At 38.6% G+C, this 14,124-nt stretch overlaps 4 protein-coding genes across 5 annotated transcripts in view; 3 read left to right on the top strand and 1 right to left on the bottom strand.

Moving 5' to 3' along the window:
* cunh2orf76 (chromosome unknown C2orf76 homolog) overlaps positions 1-6,234 on the top strand; it is a 24,422-nt gene extending 18,188 nt beyond the window's left edge. For both annotated transcript variants that reach the window (XM_030724403.1, XM_030724406.1), the window contains exons 4-5: positions 13-94; positions 4,856-6,234. In XM_030724403.1, coding sequence (XP_030580263.1) covers positions 13-94; positions 4,856-4,932 — 159 coding nt within the window. In that variant the 3' untranslated portion in view covers positions 4,933-6,234. The remainder of the gene's footprint in view (positions 1-12; positions 95-4,855) is intronic.
* Positions 6,195-10,671, bottom strand: LOC115776659 (uncharacterized). Its single transcript, XM_030724382.1, has 9 exons — positions 10,086-10,671; positions 9,405-9,480; positions 9,022-9,140; positions 8,513-8,932; positions 8,204-8,414; positions 7,711-7,922; positions 7,485-7,632; positions 7,165-7,274; positions 6,195-6,506 (listed from the first exon to the last, which is right to left on the bottom strand). The coding sequence occupies exons 2-9, from the start codon at positions 9,442-9,444 to the stop codon at positions 6,195-6,197; spliced, it is 1,572 nt and encodes a 523-aa protein (XP_030580242.1). The 5' UTR covers positions 9,445-9,480; positions 10,086-10,671.
* Positions 10,434-14,124, top strand: LOC115776669 (uncharacterized). Its single transcript, XM_030724396.1, has 3 exons — positions 10,434-11,040; positions 11,136-11,222; positions 11,873-14,124. Exons 1-3 carry the CDS (start codon positions 10,630-10,632, stop codon positions 14,009-14,011), a joined length of 2,637 nt encoding a protein of 878 aa, XP_030580256.1. The 5' UTR covers positions 10,434-10,629; the 3' UTR covers positions 14,012-14,124.
* The window catches only part of LOC115776668 (uncharacterized), a 97,929-nt gene continuing 95,977 nt past the window's right edge, over positions 12,173-14,124 (top strand). Inside the window, exon 1 of the mRNA XM_030724392.1 lies at positions 12,173-12,226. The gene's annotated coding sequence lies outside the window, so the exon portion shown is untranslated. The remainder of the gene's footprint in view (positions 12,227-14,124) is intronic.

Raw genomic sequence — 14,124 nt, 5'->3', positions numbered from 1 at the left:
CTTTGTTTTCAGACAAACGAGTTAGTGATGAGTTTAGATGATGATGAAACTCTCATTCTGCAAGATGGCCAAACCCTCAGAGCTGCTGGTGTTGGTAAGAACATTGCTGACCATTCAGTACTCATTAAAGGCCAGTGTTGGGTGTAACATGTTCTAACTAACGCAGTGCTGTATTCACATTACATTTTTCAGTAACACAGTAATGTAGCAAGCAGGGTTTGTACGGGTACTGGAAATCCCTGAAAGTGCTTGAACTGAGCTAATGAGCTAATTTTGGTGAAGGGGTTAACAACAAAGAGTAGTGGCGATATGGACATTTATTTTCATGCAGTTAAAATAAGAGTGCAGTGGTAAAGTACAAACTGTCAGGGAAAGAAACAGCTGTATTACACTGCTAACACAACACCAGCTGTTTTCAAACATCTGCACAAACAGCATGCTAACACAAAGCTAGCGAAGAACACAGGGTGATGTGATAGCTGAATGTAAGCTGACCCCAGACCAGCAGCCAGAGCCTGATCATGAACCAAAGCAGCAATTAGCAGTCAGGCTTGTAGCATTGTAGCCTCCGTTTCTACAGTAGAATCACTGATTTTTTTTTTAACACTATTGATTGTTACTATTAATTGTGTTCTTCTATAATGAATCACTTTAAATGCTGATTAACTGTGCGGCACCGCGCATTATGAACACGCTACGCTCCAAACAACGAAGAAAAAAACAAGCTTAAAGTGATGTTAAATGTATGAAAATGTGTTACTGCAAAATGTTTGTGCATCATTGAATCTGAGAAAATAACATCTGAAAAACCAATAAAAAGGCAACTTAAAAGTGTGGCACATTGTGCCTTATGAACGGTTCATGACACACATCAAACCAATACGATATCTGAGCAGTGGAGCCCAGCCCTCCCTCTCCCCCAGCCTCAGACTTAAGTGCTGGGTCTTTGTAGAGCTATGATGTTGTTGCCGGTGATTATACCTGTGCAGGTGCGTTAGTGTGTTAATTAAGTCGTGTCCTAGTGTTTTACTTGTGGTGTCGGCTGACAGAAACATAAAATGCTGGGACTTCTCCCCTCCTGGGTCCTGCTCTTTGCTGTGGTCAGTTCATTTAAGGTGCAAACACATTTGACCCTCTAGTTTTTATGTTTCTTTGTACAAGGAGCCGTAAATGCAGGAAAGGAAGGTTGTTTCTCCGGAGGTGTGCTTCGGGTTGTAAAACTTAAAAAAAAAATAACGAACAAGATTAGACCTAATAAAAGCATGCAGGCCAAGATTAACAGAGTTATGGCATTTTTCTATAACAATGTCAGGGCTGCAGCTCCATCTGGTGGCAAATGAATGCATAACATTTAGGACAAACATTTATCAGCACTGGGTATCAATTAAAACTTTAATAATTAGGCTAACCGACTAGTACGTGTGGTACAGACTAGTGACAGTAGCGACAATTAGTCGACTAGTCACGCACGTCTGTAGTAAAGACCTTACAGAGAAAACTCCAACAATCAGACCCCCCCCCCCATGAGCAAGCACTTGGTGACAGTGGGAAGGAAAAACCAGAATACATGTGTACTGATATCTGTGTGTAAATCTGTACAGAGATTTGTGAATGTGTATTCTGAATGTGTAAAGAAATCTGTAAGCATCCATAGATATTAATGCCTGAAAAAGTTTTGCTCGACGCACTGCAAATACAGACAAGTCATCAGTTATAAGTCGCCCAGCTTTTCAACTGGTTGTCTTTTTAACACGACTGTTGCTACACTTCTGCCTTGGAAGAGCCCTGCAGCGATCTGTATGTGTGTGTCTGTGAATCAAGGCTTCATTATTACCCAGTCACATTAGTCGGCTGGTAGTGGTGATTAATGCCCACGTCAAATCTCTGGTTCACTCTTGTTTCTATCATTTATGGAGCCCTGCTAAGTTCAGTCCCATTGTGTCACGTTCTGAACTTGAGATTGCTGTCCATGCATTCATTTCCTCACATCTGGATTATTGTAATGCTTTATTTACTTGTTTTAGCAAAAGCTCCCTGGAACGTCTCCAGGTTGTTCAGAATGCTGCTGCGAGGCTTCTGACAAAATCTTCTAAGTATTCGCACATCACACCGTTACTCATCCAGCTGCACTGGCTCCCCATTAGTTTCAGAGTTCAGTTTAAAGTTCTGGTCCTGACTTATAGAAGTCTTCACGGTCAAGCCCCAGCTTATATCAGTGAACTCTTGCATCCCTACATTCCCACCAGGTCTCTTAGGTCATGTGATGAAGGTCTACTGGCCTTACATCACACAAGGCTGATAACTAGGGGAGATAGAGCTTTTGCAGCAGTGGCTCCCCGACTCTGGAACTCTATCCCGTTATGTATACGAACTGCGGACTCGGTGGTGTCTTTTAAAAAACAGCTAAAAACTCATCTTTTTAGGCTTGCATTTGATTAGTTTATTTCCTATTTTATTTTATTTTATATTTATATATATATTTATATATATATTTATATATATATAAATATATATATATATATATATATATATATATATATATATATATATATATATATATATATATATATATATATATATATATATATATATATAAATATATATATATATATATATAGGAGGAGCTGATCGCAGCGATGGCCTCGATGTGCTTTTTAACTATCGGGTTACTTGACCATTACAGGACTTACAGTTAGCCCAACTAATGTGAAACAGTACAGTGTTTGACTGTACTCAGAAATGTGTCCTTTATCTTTTTGTTTCCCTCTGAATGAACAGCATGAGAGTACAGCCGTGTGCTGTTCCTGTTGATTATGACAGGCTCATATGTCACAGTGGGCCCCTGAAAATAAAGGTTTCATCATTTTCTGTCAAAACTGGAATATCTGCATGACAGATGTTTTGGGTTTGCAACTTTGCTGGTTGTGTGTTAATATATAAAGACTAAAAGACAGTTCTATGTATGTCCTCATTTGGATAGGGATCTGTGTCAGTAAGTGGGACTCACGTTTATTTTGTTAACTGCTACTTATGTGATCCTGCATTTTAGATCAAGTTACGGAGAAATGTAAAAGTAACAAGTAGTGTAACAAATTGCTTTCTCTGGGAGTTAAGTGCATTACTTTGAAGAGAAGTAAAGGAGTAAGTGTTCCATCAGTGTTTGGTTAAAGGAAAGGATGTGGACAGTACTCTGCAGAAGTCTTGAACCACACCTCCTTTCTTTATAGGAGCCACGTGTTCTTTGTATTTTTTTAAGCGGTCTTGTACAATAGTTCTCACTGCTGGCCTATGAATCATTCAAGCATAAAACGGGCATCTAACTCAACAGAAGAACCAGTGTTTTGTCGACACATAGCAGACAACGTAGCAAAGAACCCAATTTAAATTGTATCTTTGAGCAACTTGTTACAACAGCTTGTTGCAAAAATGCATAATTTCTTTAGTTGAGCTGACAAAAAATTTCAAAGGTAACAGTTTAACAGGCATAAAATCAACATGATTTCCAGAGACTGACAAAAAAAAAGTGGCAGGCCTAAAGAACCATCTGCAGCACCTCAGGGCACATGAATACTGAACAGTTTTTTTGGATTTGTAAATTCATAGAATATTTCAGACTGAAATATCACATTAATGAGTATTCACACCTTGGCAGCAATGATTGTCTCAAGTCTTCTTTGGAATAACCCTGTAAGATTTGCTCACCTCTTGGTTTCTTCTAATAATACTGACAGACCTGTTTAAGCTCAGCATGCTGGGTGGGAGTGTATGCTCAGGCATTTTCAGCTCACTGTGCTACTGAGTTTAGATCCAGATGCTGGTTGGACCAGTGGGCCAGTCCCATGATGCACTGAGGGGTTCTTTTTCATCCACCCCTTTTCATTCTGTGTTTATACCCCACTCTGCATTAATCATTAGTTATTATTAATGTCTGGCTCTCCCCCCTCAGCAGATTACCCCCCCTCCCTGAGCCTGGTTCTGCTGGAGGTTTCTTCCTGTTAAAGGGAGTTTTTCCTTCCCACTGTCACCAAGTGCTGCTCATAGGGGGTCGTTCTGACTGTTGGGTTTTCTCTGTATTATTGGAGGGTCTTTACATTATAATATGAAGCATCTTGAGGCATCTTGGTGTTATATAAATAAAATTGTTGTCTTGTAGAAATACAAACTTTCTCTCCAGCTTGAGTTCATAAGCAGTACAAAACTGTTTACACTCAGGATGGCTCCATGTTCTTTCTGACATCCTCCCAGACCCTCCTCACAGCTTGATGCTGTGCACTGACTGTAGCAGTGGCGGCTCCAAAAATATTTTTCTGCAGGTGCTAAGGGGGGGGGGGGCTAAGCATTTTACTGAGGGTGCTATGAAGGATCATTTGTTCTTTCAGTTCTCAACACACTCACAGACACAAGCGATTTTCTTGGGGGTGCTATAACTTTTCCAGGGGGAGCTATAGCGCCCCCCGGCGCCGCCACTGCACTGTAGACAAAGAGGTAGATAAATCCTTCAGTAGATCTATGTCAGGTCTCTGACGGTCAGCAGTCTTTTCTTGGTTCTCTGACATACACCACCAACTGTGAAACTTCCAGTAGCCAGTTTATCTTCCTAACACTGACCAGTGAAGTACGGAGCAGTGCACTCTAATCAGGCTTTAGAAGCATTTCAGTGACCAGTGATGAGAGTTCAGTTTTGTCGTTCTTGCTTATCATTGTGTTTAGACTAATATGAAAGAGAATTAATGTAATCCCCTTTAAATGAGTCAAATTTGATAAAAATGGAAGACCAGAAAAGTTTTTAAAAATTTCATAAATTCCACAAAATGTGTTTTTGTCACAGTTTAAACTTTCACGTTTATTCTTTCAGCTAACGAGACAGAAGTGGCCTTCTTCAGGAAGGAAGACTACAGTCTGTATAAGGCTAACCCCAAAACTAACTGGTGACTGCAAACTTAATGCTGCATAAAGGACAGAGGTCAAAGGGCAAACATGCCAAGAACAAACCCAACAGCTGTGCCATGCTTCTGCTTCAGCATTTTAATTCATGGGCTTTTTTTCTTTAAAGTCAAAGTTTATTATCCAGCGTACTGGTGGGTGTTTTTATTTGTAGTTTATGATCCTTCATTGTGATCATACACATTCTTTTGTTGTTGATGTTGTTTTAGATATGCTAAGTGTTTTCTGTTAGCTTACATTTTTTAGCTTTTTTAAAAGTTGTACAGTATTTATTATACTGCTCTGCTCATTATGGTCATCAATAAAATCACGTTACAATCTGCTCAGTTTAGTTCAGTGTTTCACACTTTGTGATGGATATAAGAGATACTTTTTCTAATTTAAATTCATACATATAGTATTCAGACTTTAATAGCTTCATTTGGTGGTTAGGTGCATCCTGTCTGCTGTAGTCATTGAAATATACACTGTATTGATTATGCCTGTGGTGGGTCTATGTAAATAATATGCTATATTGTATTGTTCTCTAGACAAAAGCTGTGCAGTTGAAGAACTCTGTGTACACCTCTTTAATTAATCTTTAGCGAACCACAGATGAAGAGAAGATCTGACTCCTCTCAGGGAAAACCGGATTCAGTAACTGAAATGGAAAAAGTAAACTGAAACACCTTTTTCTCAGGTTTGTCTGAGTAACACTCGTCTTACATGATGAGGAAATTCATAACTCAGATCTAATCAGATACGATCTGTACACTGTGAGCCAGCGCTGTACAGCAGCATGCAGTGAATAAATGTTACATCTTTGAGTCAGAACTCGTCCTGAGTTCAGTCCATGAGGGATATGCTCACCTTAATAAAGATAATAGACATTCAGCACACAAACATTTAAACTGAACAGCAGTAGTGCCTGTAATGCTGGCGGATTACTTTTAGATGTCTGCACTAGTGCCCCTGTTTCAGGTGCATCCTTAGATGTGATTTGCTTTAGGACCTGGCCATCAGAAAGCTAAGTTTGACAATGCTAATCACCTACTGTATGTCTGAGCAGAAGGGTCAGTGAAAGTAGTCCGAACTGAGGAAGGACTAATTCAGATTCATTTACAGCGAGATTATAAAGCAGAACATTTGAAGAACAGAAGATGTGTTTGTATTAGATAAACAAAAATGAAGAATTTAAATGTCTTTTTACAGCTCTTATGTTAGGTTAAAACTTTCCAACACAGAGATGAAAGTCGTGTACCTGAACAACTCTACCCCTGAATAAAAGCCTTCCACTCTGCCATGGCTTTTTTGTATGAGCTTGTGGTGTCTCGCTCATGGATACTGTCCTTTAACACTTCAGTCTGAATGACAGACAGAAGGGTTGCCACACACTTTGGATATGTGAGATGCAAGGTGTAGTAGTATGCCATCAGATACAGCAAACCTTGACGGAGGTCTTCTTCAGCAAATGTGGTGATGGGTGTGGTTCCAATTGCCATAATACAGTGGGACCCATCAAAGAGCAAAACAGGGCTGAAGAGAGATCTCCTCTGAAGGTAGATGGCTGGATCTTCTGTTGGCTAAAGAAAAAAGGACAAAACAGAGAAGAGAGACATTAAAAAACTAGCTGAGCAGTCAAACTACTGAGACACTATTATGTATATATGTATATATATATATATATATGAATGATCACAATCATAGAATACAGGTGGTACAGCTCATCTTCATATCATTTTGTTTCTTTAGTTTGAAAAATGCCCTACAGAAAATGTCAAATATGCCTGCCAATGAAATAATTATGACAAGATTAACTTGTGTCTTAGTCACTGTTAGTAGTCATTCTCCACATACTTTGGGAAATGACAGAGATACTGCACCTGTAATGTTTTAAATCTGTTATTACTTCCAGTTTGTTTTGTGAATTTTTATGATTTTAATGAATTTTAGTTTAATTAGTTATTTTTAATCAATTTATTAGTGTTTCCTGTAGACATTGGTCTGTATTTGTATTTTGGCAGGCCATGCTGTCCTCTGACCAACATAGTGCTGCAGAAATTTCAGTATCAATTTTCAAATGTAAATTCTATTATTTTTAGGAGCAGAGATGCTTAAAAAGGACCAAATAAATTGCCAAAATGTACAGTGAAAGCCCTTGCAGACATACATTGCCTACTTTCCTTCGGGATCAATAAAGTATCTATATATTAACTGATAACAATATGAACAAACTCTGACCTGAAGGACATGAAGCAATGCCTCACTGGCATGTCCCAGCTTCTTGGGTGGCGCAGTTGGTGAGGGGAAGAGTGTGGGGAGTGCCCTAAACAGGGCGATGTTGCATTCCACTGGAACAAAATAAATCAATGTTTAGTTCAATCCTAAATGATCTAAATTTGATTGGCAACTTAATCTTGATACCACAGAAAATTAGGTGTCACCATGAACAGTACTGTTGTTCCAGTTTTATTTAATCAGCACTATCATACACAATCCTATACATATTTATGTCTCTGAAAACAGCTACATGATGTATTAAAGATAGCACAATGACTAACCTCTATTTTGGTTCATCGGTGGCTTTAACACCTTCTTCCAAAGACCATAAAACTGAACCATGGAGCAGAAGTCCTCCCATCTTGCCTTTACTTCAGTTATGAATTTGTTGTTGTTCTTATCCAGGATCCGCCGTAGCTCATCCATCACCTATAGTGCAAGTAAATGTTAAAACCTGCACCAGTGCTTGCTTTATAAGAAAGCCACGATGAAAAGTAAGTCACTTACATTGTGAAGCTCCTTGAAACATGGATATGCCTCTAGAATCTTTGTTGGCCTATCTTCTTCTTTCAGAACATCGCTGTCAATGAAGGCTCTTCTTGATTGAAACTCAAGGTCAAGAATTTGGCAAACAGCATCTCGGTTGGGTTTTGGCTTCTTATACAGGTCCTGCAGAGTCTTGTAATGCCTGGCCTGTGTTGCTAGACTATCCATGTTGACTAAAGGGGAAAATACAGAATCAGTAACTGGATCCAACATATCAATCTAAATGATACTATGTGTTTTAGCCAGCAAGCCTAACATTGTGTGTTATATATTTATGATGGTTATTCTACAGAAAGTCAAATACATGAATATTGAAAAATCACATCCTGTCACAACAGATCAAAACCTAATCAAGTTTAAATTTAAAGTGTAATATATCAAGACATCCCAATCTATCAAAGTCATCCAGCCTTCACGTCCATCATTATTGCCATAATTAGAATTTGTCAATTACCTGAACTGTCGCCATCAGAACTGCTCACTGGTGGCAAAAGAATCGTTGATCCGCCACTTGAATCTGCATCATCATCTTCTCCCTGGTCACTTGGTGAGAACTCAATGTGGCGCCTTTTTTTTGAACGGCCCCTCTCTGGTGTGGGACCCTGCCTCTTTCGAGGGGACTTAATATTCAGGATCCTCTTCTGAAGATAACTGTACATGCTCGTCTATGGTGAATAAGATGTTGAAAGAAAAAAAGAAACGTAATATCACGTATATAATTTCAGAAGTCTGAAATAAATGTGAAAAAAATTTAATCACATACATATTTGGCAGGTAAGTCGTTATCCTGTAGCATGGGATAATACTCCACTAGTTTCTTAGCCATGGCAGTAACATCGTACTTGGACGGGTATCGTAACTCCTCTCCTTGTCGACTTGCTCTCAAGATTGAAATCATGCTGGTGACAGTGTTTCTCACCAGCCTGCATCTCAGCTCTTTGGACATGGCAGCTTCTCCCTCTCTACCAGTGCAGGCCATCTCAAAATAGTGTTTCCGAGCTAGTTCCAGCTCACCATCTGTATAGATCACATATTCAGGAGGACTGGGAAGCTGTAGAGTCTTCTCTGGGGTTTTCTTTACCAAAGGAGTGGATGTCTGGGGAGATGGAGGTGTTCCTTTAGGTGAAGACCTAGTTCCTGCTTCACCAGGGCCAGCTTTGTCTGGTAAGGTGGAATAGTCCTCCTAAGAAAATAATTCAAAACATAAATGTTGTAGGTGTTACAAACAAAACTGCACTACACGTTTTTAGATCAAAGGCAGCAAAAACTTGCCTCTTTGTGAAGATGAGCCCACAACTGTTTCCTCCTGAGAAAGTTTTCTGGACCAGGAAAAAGATCTCTTAAATCATCACGACTGAGGGTGTGGATTAAAACCTCATCTATGTTGGCAGCTGTAAAGAGAGGTCAAATAGTAATAAACCTTTTAGAGTTGAAAAACTTGGACCTTATAAATTTAATGGTATTCAACTTGACAGGGCAAATAAAATCCAAATTGTCCTCTTACTGTTTTATCTCCCAGCTACAAATAAATATAAATAGAATAAAATTTTGACATTTGGGTGTTTTGAGATTACATAAATAGTTAAAATTCAAATTTGAAACCAATGTCAGCATGGACAACTTTATTTTATTAAAGACACTTAAACTTGACATACCATTTAGAACTGATACTGTAACATCATCTAGTCCATCCATGATTTCCGTGTGTCTTCCTTTTAACTGCGCCTTTATCTGAGGGCATGAAAAAAAACATGACATTAAGCCAAGGCTCAAAAAATCATGCTCAGAAGTATGTCAGACCATTCAAACAGTACAACACCTTATGGACTTTTCAAATACAACACATGTATTTTCCTTCTGTATACAGTGGACCCGGAGTGATTGACAGGAGCCTCAACTAGTGCAGAAACTAAACTCTCAGCATTTTCCTCCACAGCCTGCATAGGTCCCTCAGCTAAGACATGCACACCTGCCTCTGATCTGCATCTGCTGTTCCTACTTTTATTAGTACTAAGTCTGTCTGCATGTCCTGCTAATTACATCAAACATGTACATATTTTATGTGGAAAATTATATTCAAACTTTTAACACCATTGGTTAGTCATGGTAAACAAAAAAAAAAATCGCATTGTAACGTAAATTGCAGGACCAAACCTGTTAGCTAATATTAGCTAAGCAAGCTTAGCTAGCTGGCTTTTAGGCTACAGTGGCAAAAACTTGTGGACGTATTATGAGAACTGATAGTCCATCCATGGGTAAACTGATTGCTGGACCAGGCTGCTGTTTTCCCAGTAGTACAAAATTTTTAAATCAAATGCTGTAAAAGTTCTCCTTACCTCAGCAGAATCCAGTCCAAGCCTGCTTCTTCGCTCCCCTTCAAACGGTTACAGGACAGACGTGACCACATGAGGGCAGTCAGGGGGGAGTAGGTGCAGACCATAATAATGTTTCTAAAACTTGTAAAGTAATAACAGTCATAATAGGGGGATATTATAACTATAAATTACATTTTAATTATTACTCCTGTTGTGGTCCCTTACTGAATCACAATAACTAGAGTTTAAACTAGATTTAATGAGAGTTTTGATGTAACCGACCCCCCTCCATATTTGGTAATGACCTGCAGCGCCTGTATGAGCCCGCCAACAACAGCTCAAAAGTGATGTGAAGCAGTAAGGTATTTGTTTCTGCTCTTGCTTCTTAGACTGAACGTTTTGTCTACTTTCTTCTGCTACATTTACATTTCTAATAGAGGTTTACGAACGTGTGTTGTAGTGCTAGCATGACTTGATTTTGCCGTGAGTGAAGATTTTCATTAGGCTAAGAATAGACTGTCTGCATTCAGCTAGCTGCCCTGTTTTTTCTTTTTGGCGGTTTAACATGGCCTGTTGGAGGTGTATGATTTGCTTTGTTTTTGTTGCCTTAACATTGAAGTCTCTCTTGAGCCATATTAACAAAACACATAGCCGTAGTCCAAACTTCCGAGTCATATGCGGAATAGATGGTTGTACAGAGGAATACAGAGTCTTTAACTCTTTTTACTACCATATCAGACGCACTCATGCTCTGTATCTTGCGACTGGGAACCCTCCTACCCAGTGGATGACAGCAGCATCATCTGACTTATCACATGCTGCAGGTGAACATTTTGACATACCAGTTTTTTCTGACTGTGCCACTAAAACACAAGGAATGCAAAGGACCGACAGTGAGGTCAACATACCTGTCATTCCAAATGAAATGTCAAGTCCGGAGCTTGAGGATTTCCAGACTCCAAATACTGATAATCAGGTAAGATGCAATGTTTGCTAATGAAAATGTTTAACAGTTAACATTCAGGTGTTTATATTATTTTTTTAATGTATATTAACACAACATATCTACAGGAAGGAGCTGCTACAGCAAGTGAAAATCTCGTCAGATGTGCAGCTGCATTTACCATCAGTGTCCGGGAAAGATGTCACCTATCCCAGGTATTGCACAAACCTAAGTGTTAGGGAAGTAAAATATATATTGAATATATGTATGTGTGTCTGCATTTAAGTATGCGTTTTACCACAGTCATAATTTGCTTATAAAGACTTGAAAATTGGTCCTTGATAGAGTTTGAAAAGTGCTTGAATAAGACTGGGAAAAGGTCTTGAAAGCATGTAAACTTACAATTCTAATTCTATGGACCATTTATAATTCCACTGTCAGAGCTACAACAGTGTCATATTTTGTGACAAGGATACACACAAACTTTTTGGCTCTGGGGCCACATTGACTTTTTGAAATTTGACAGACGGGCCGGGCCAGCACCAGATGGATACATATTTAACATAAACATATAAAAAAGCATTACAGTGTTAATACTTAGATTTGCATTTAGTGGGAACAGTGTTGTTTTTAAGTAATGAGAACACGCACGTGTGAAAAGAGGTCAAAAGGGTGCAAGAACAAGAGCAAAAAGAAAGTCTGCACACCAGAGAAGTGTAATTCTGACTTTTGAATTCTGAGCAAGAACTGGACAGAGATCATTTTGGTATGAAATCCTATTCAGAATGTTCTTAAGAAGTGTAATGCTAGTCTCATATTGAACAAACTGTATATAGCTCATATTTCTTTGTTGTTTTTGTTTCAGAGGGGTGTCAACAGTATTGTCTCTGGAGTCCAGCAGTATCAAACTGCTCTTCTCAGTACCATGAAGGACACCATGAAGTCGCTCTTTCAAAGACATTCAGACAATATGGAGCAGCTACAAGAGGCAGTATTGGCAGAACTGGAAAATTTTCAAGATCCTTTCTCCATGATGGCTTCCACATACATTCAGGACAGCACAATCCAGAGGCTTTTTAACCCAGTCATACCAGAGGAGGTAGTTATGTCTCAAAAGGTTTGCAGAGTTAAAAAAGGACAGTCAAGAGTAATTGCCATCAAAAACAGAAGTTTTTACTATATACCCCTTATTAGGAGCCTTGAACAGTTGTTGTCCAATTCCAGGATTTTTGCCATGATCAACACCGCACCTCAGAGTTGCCACAAAGATGGGTTTTTGTATGACATTATTGATGGGAGCATTTATAAATCCCATCCACTGTTTTCAAAAGAACCTTCTGCTTTACAGATAATTTTGTATGCTGATGAAATAGAGATATGCAATCCTCTTGGGTCACATGCTTCAGTAAATAAATTATTCATGTTTTATTATACTTTAGGAAACATAGACCCCAAGTTTAGGTCAAAGCTTGCTGCAATCAGACTCCTTGCTATAGCAAAAGCTGATGATATTGACAAATGTGGTGTTGATTTTGTATTACAAAGGATTAATGAAGACTTAAAGTTGCTCTATAATGGTGTCAAAATCCAAACACAGCGTGGTAGCATGGATTTATTTGGTGCTGTAGTTTCGGTCTGTGGTGACACACTTGCCCAACATGAGCTTGCTGGTTTCAAGGAAGGAGTTGGTTTTGCATATAGTAAGTGTAGGCATTGTGAATGTACCTTTGATGAAATGCAAATTAATTTTAATGAACTAAGTTTTACTAAAAGGACAATGAAAAAACATATTAAGCAGTGCTGTGAAATAGAAAAGGCTTGCACAGACTTCTTGAAATCATCTCTCAAAACCACCTATGGTATAAACAGAAGAAGCAAGCTGATTGATTTCCCAGCCTTTGACCTCATTCAACAAACACCACAGGATATAATGCACATCATTCTTGAGGGTGTTGCACCCATGGAAATTAAGTGTGTGCTAAAACACCTTGTTCTCTCTGGACAGATGGAGTTGGATGTGTTCAATTCTGCCATGCAGAGTTTTCCTTTGTCACCAATAGACATACGTGACAAACCCTGCCCTATCAGTGTCACTACCTTGGCATCTAATGACAATAAACTGAAACAGTCCTCGGGGCAAATGCTGATACTGTTGAAGATCATGCCTTTTCTGCTCAACAGTATAGAGAAAAATGAATATGTTCAGTTTGTTTTGGACTTAATTAAGATTGTTCAGATACTCTTTGCCCCTATTTTATCTGTACAAAGTGTGTTCAGACTGAAGAATATGATTGAACAGCATTTGAAACAGTTTAAGAAACTTTTTCCTGAGAATAATATAATACCTAAGCAACATTACCTGTTGCATCTCCCTGCTCAGATTCTTCATCTGGGGCCTGTGATAAGGCACATGTGTATGAGATTCGAATCAAAGCACTGTTTTTTTAAACAATGGGCATCTAAATTGAACTTCAGAAATGTCTGTAAGTCACTTGTGAACCATAATCAGCTTTCTGAATGCTGTCAAAATGAATTGGGCACTGAGCATCCAATATTTGTACATGAGAAGGAATTGGGTCCTGTCTCTGAAGTGAAAAATCCTGAGTATATTGCAGCAAAGATAAGAGATTTTTTGGGGATAGGTGGCATACAACATGGAGTCAAAGTAAAATGGCTTATTCTCAATGGGAACAAGTACATAAGTGAAAAGTCTCTAATAATCACCAGTGTGAGTGACACAGTTCCTGTTTTTGGACTTATTAAAAACATTTTTGTGGTAGACAGTTCATTATACTGTTTTGAATACCAGCTTTATGAGACTGTGGGCTTTAATACAGATTTTTTAGCATATAAAATTGTAGTTCCTAATCTCGCCCAAGCAACAGAGTTTATAGATGCTGAAAAGCTAGTTGATCCTACATCATATTATCCAGTCAGTTTCAAATGCAGTATGTATGTTCTGACAAAATATAACCTTGATGATGTCATTGCACTTAAAAGTTGAAATGAAACAGTGGAAGATGTGCTGTGATTTATTGCCTATGTTGTGGCTGTGGATTCGTACTACATAAAATGTTACACTGCAGCTTTGTAAATATTGTAAATAAATGTGTTAAT

This window comes from Archocentrus centrarchus, unplaced genomic scaffold (genome assembly GCF_007364275.1).
Source record: "Archocentrus centrarchus isolate MPI-CPG fArcCen1 unplaced genomic scaffold, fArcCen1 scaffold_36_ctg1, whole genome shotgun sequence".
In the NCBI taxonomy this organism is placed as follows: Eukaryota; Metazoa; Chordata; class Actinopteri; order Cichliformes; family Cichlidae; genus Archocentrus; species Archocentrus centrarchus.
The sequence above is the reverse complement of the archived record's forward strand: the minus strand, read 5'-3'. Positions and strand labels throughout refer to the sequence as shown.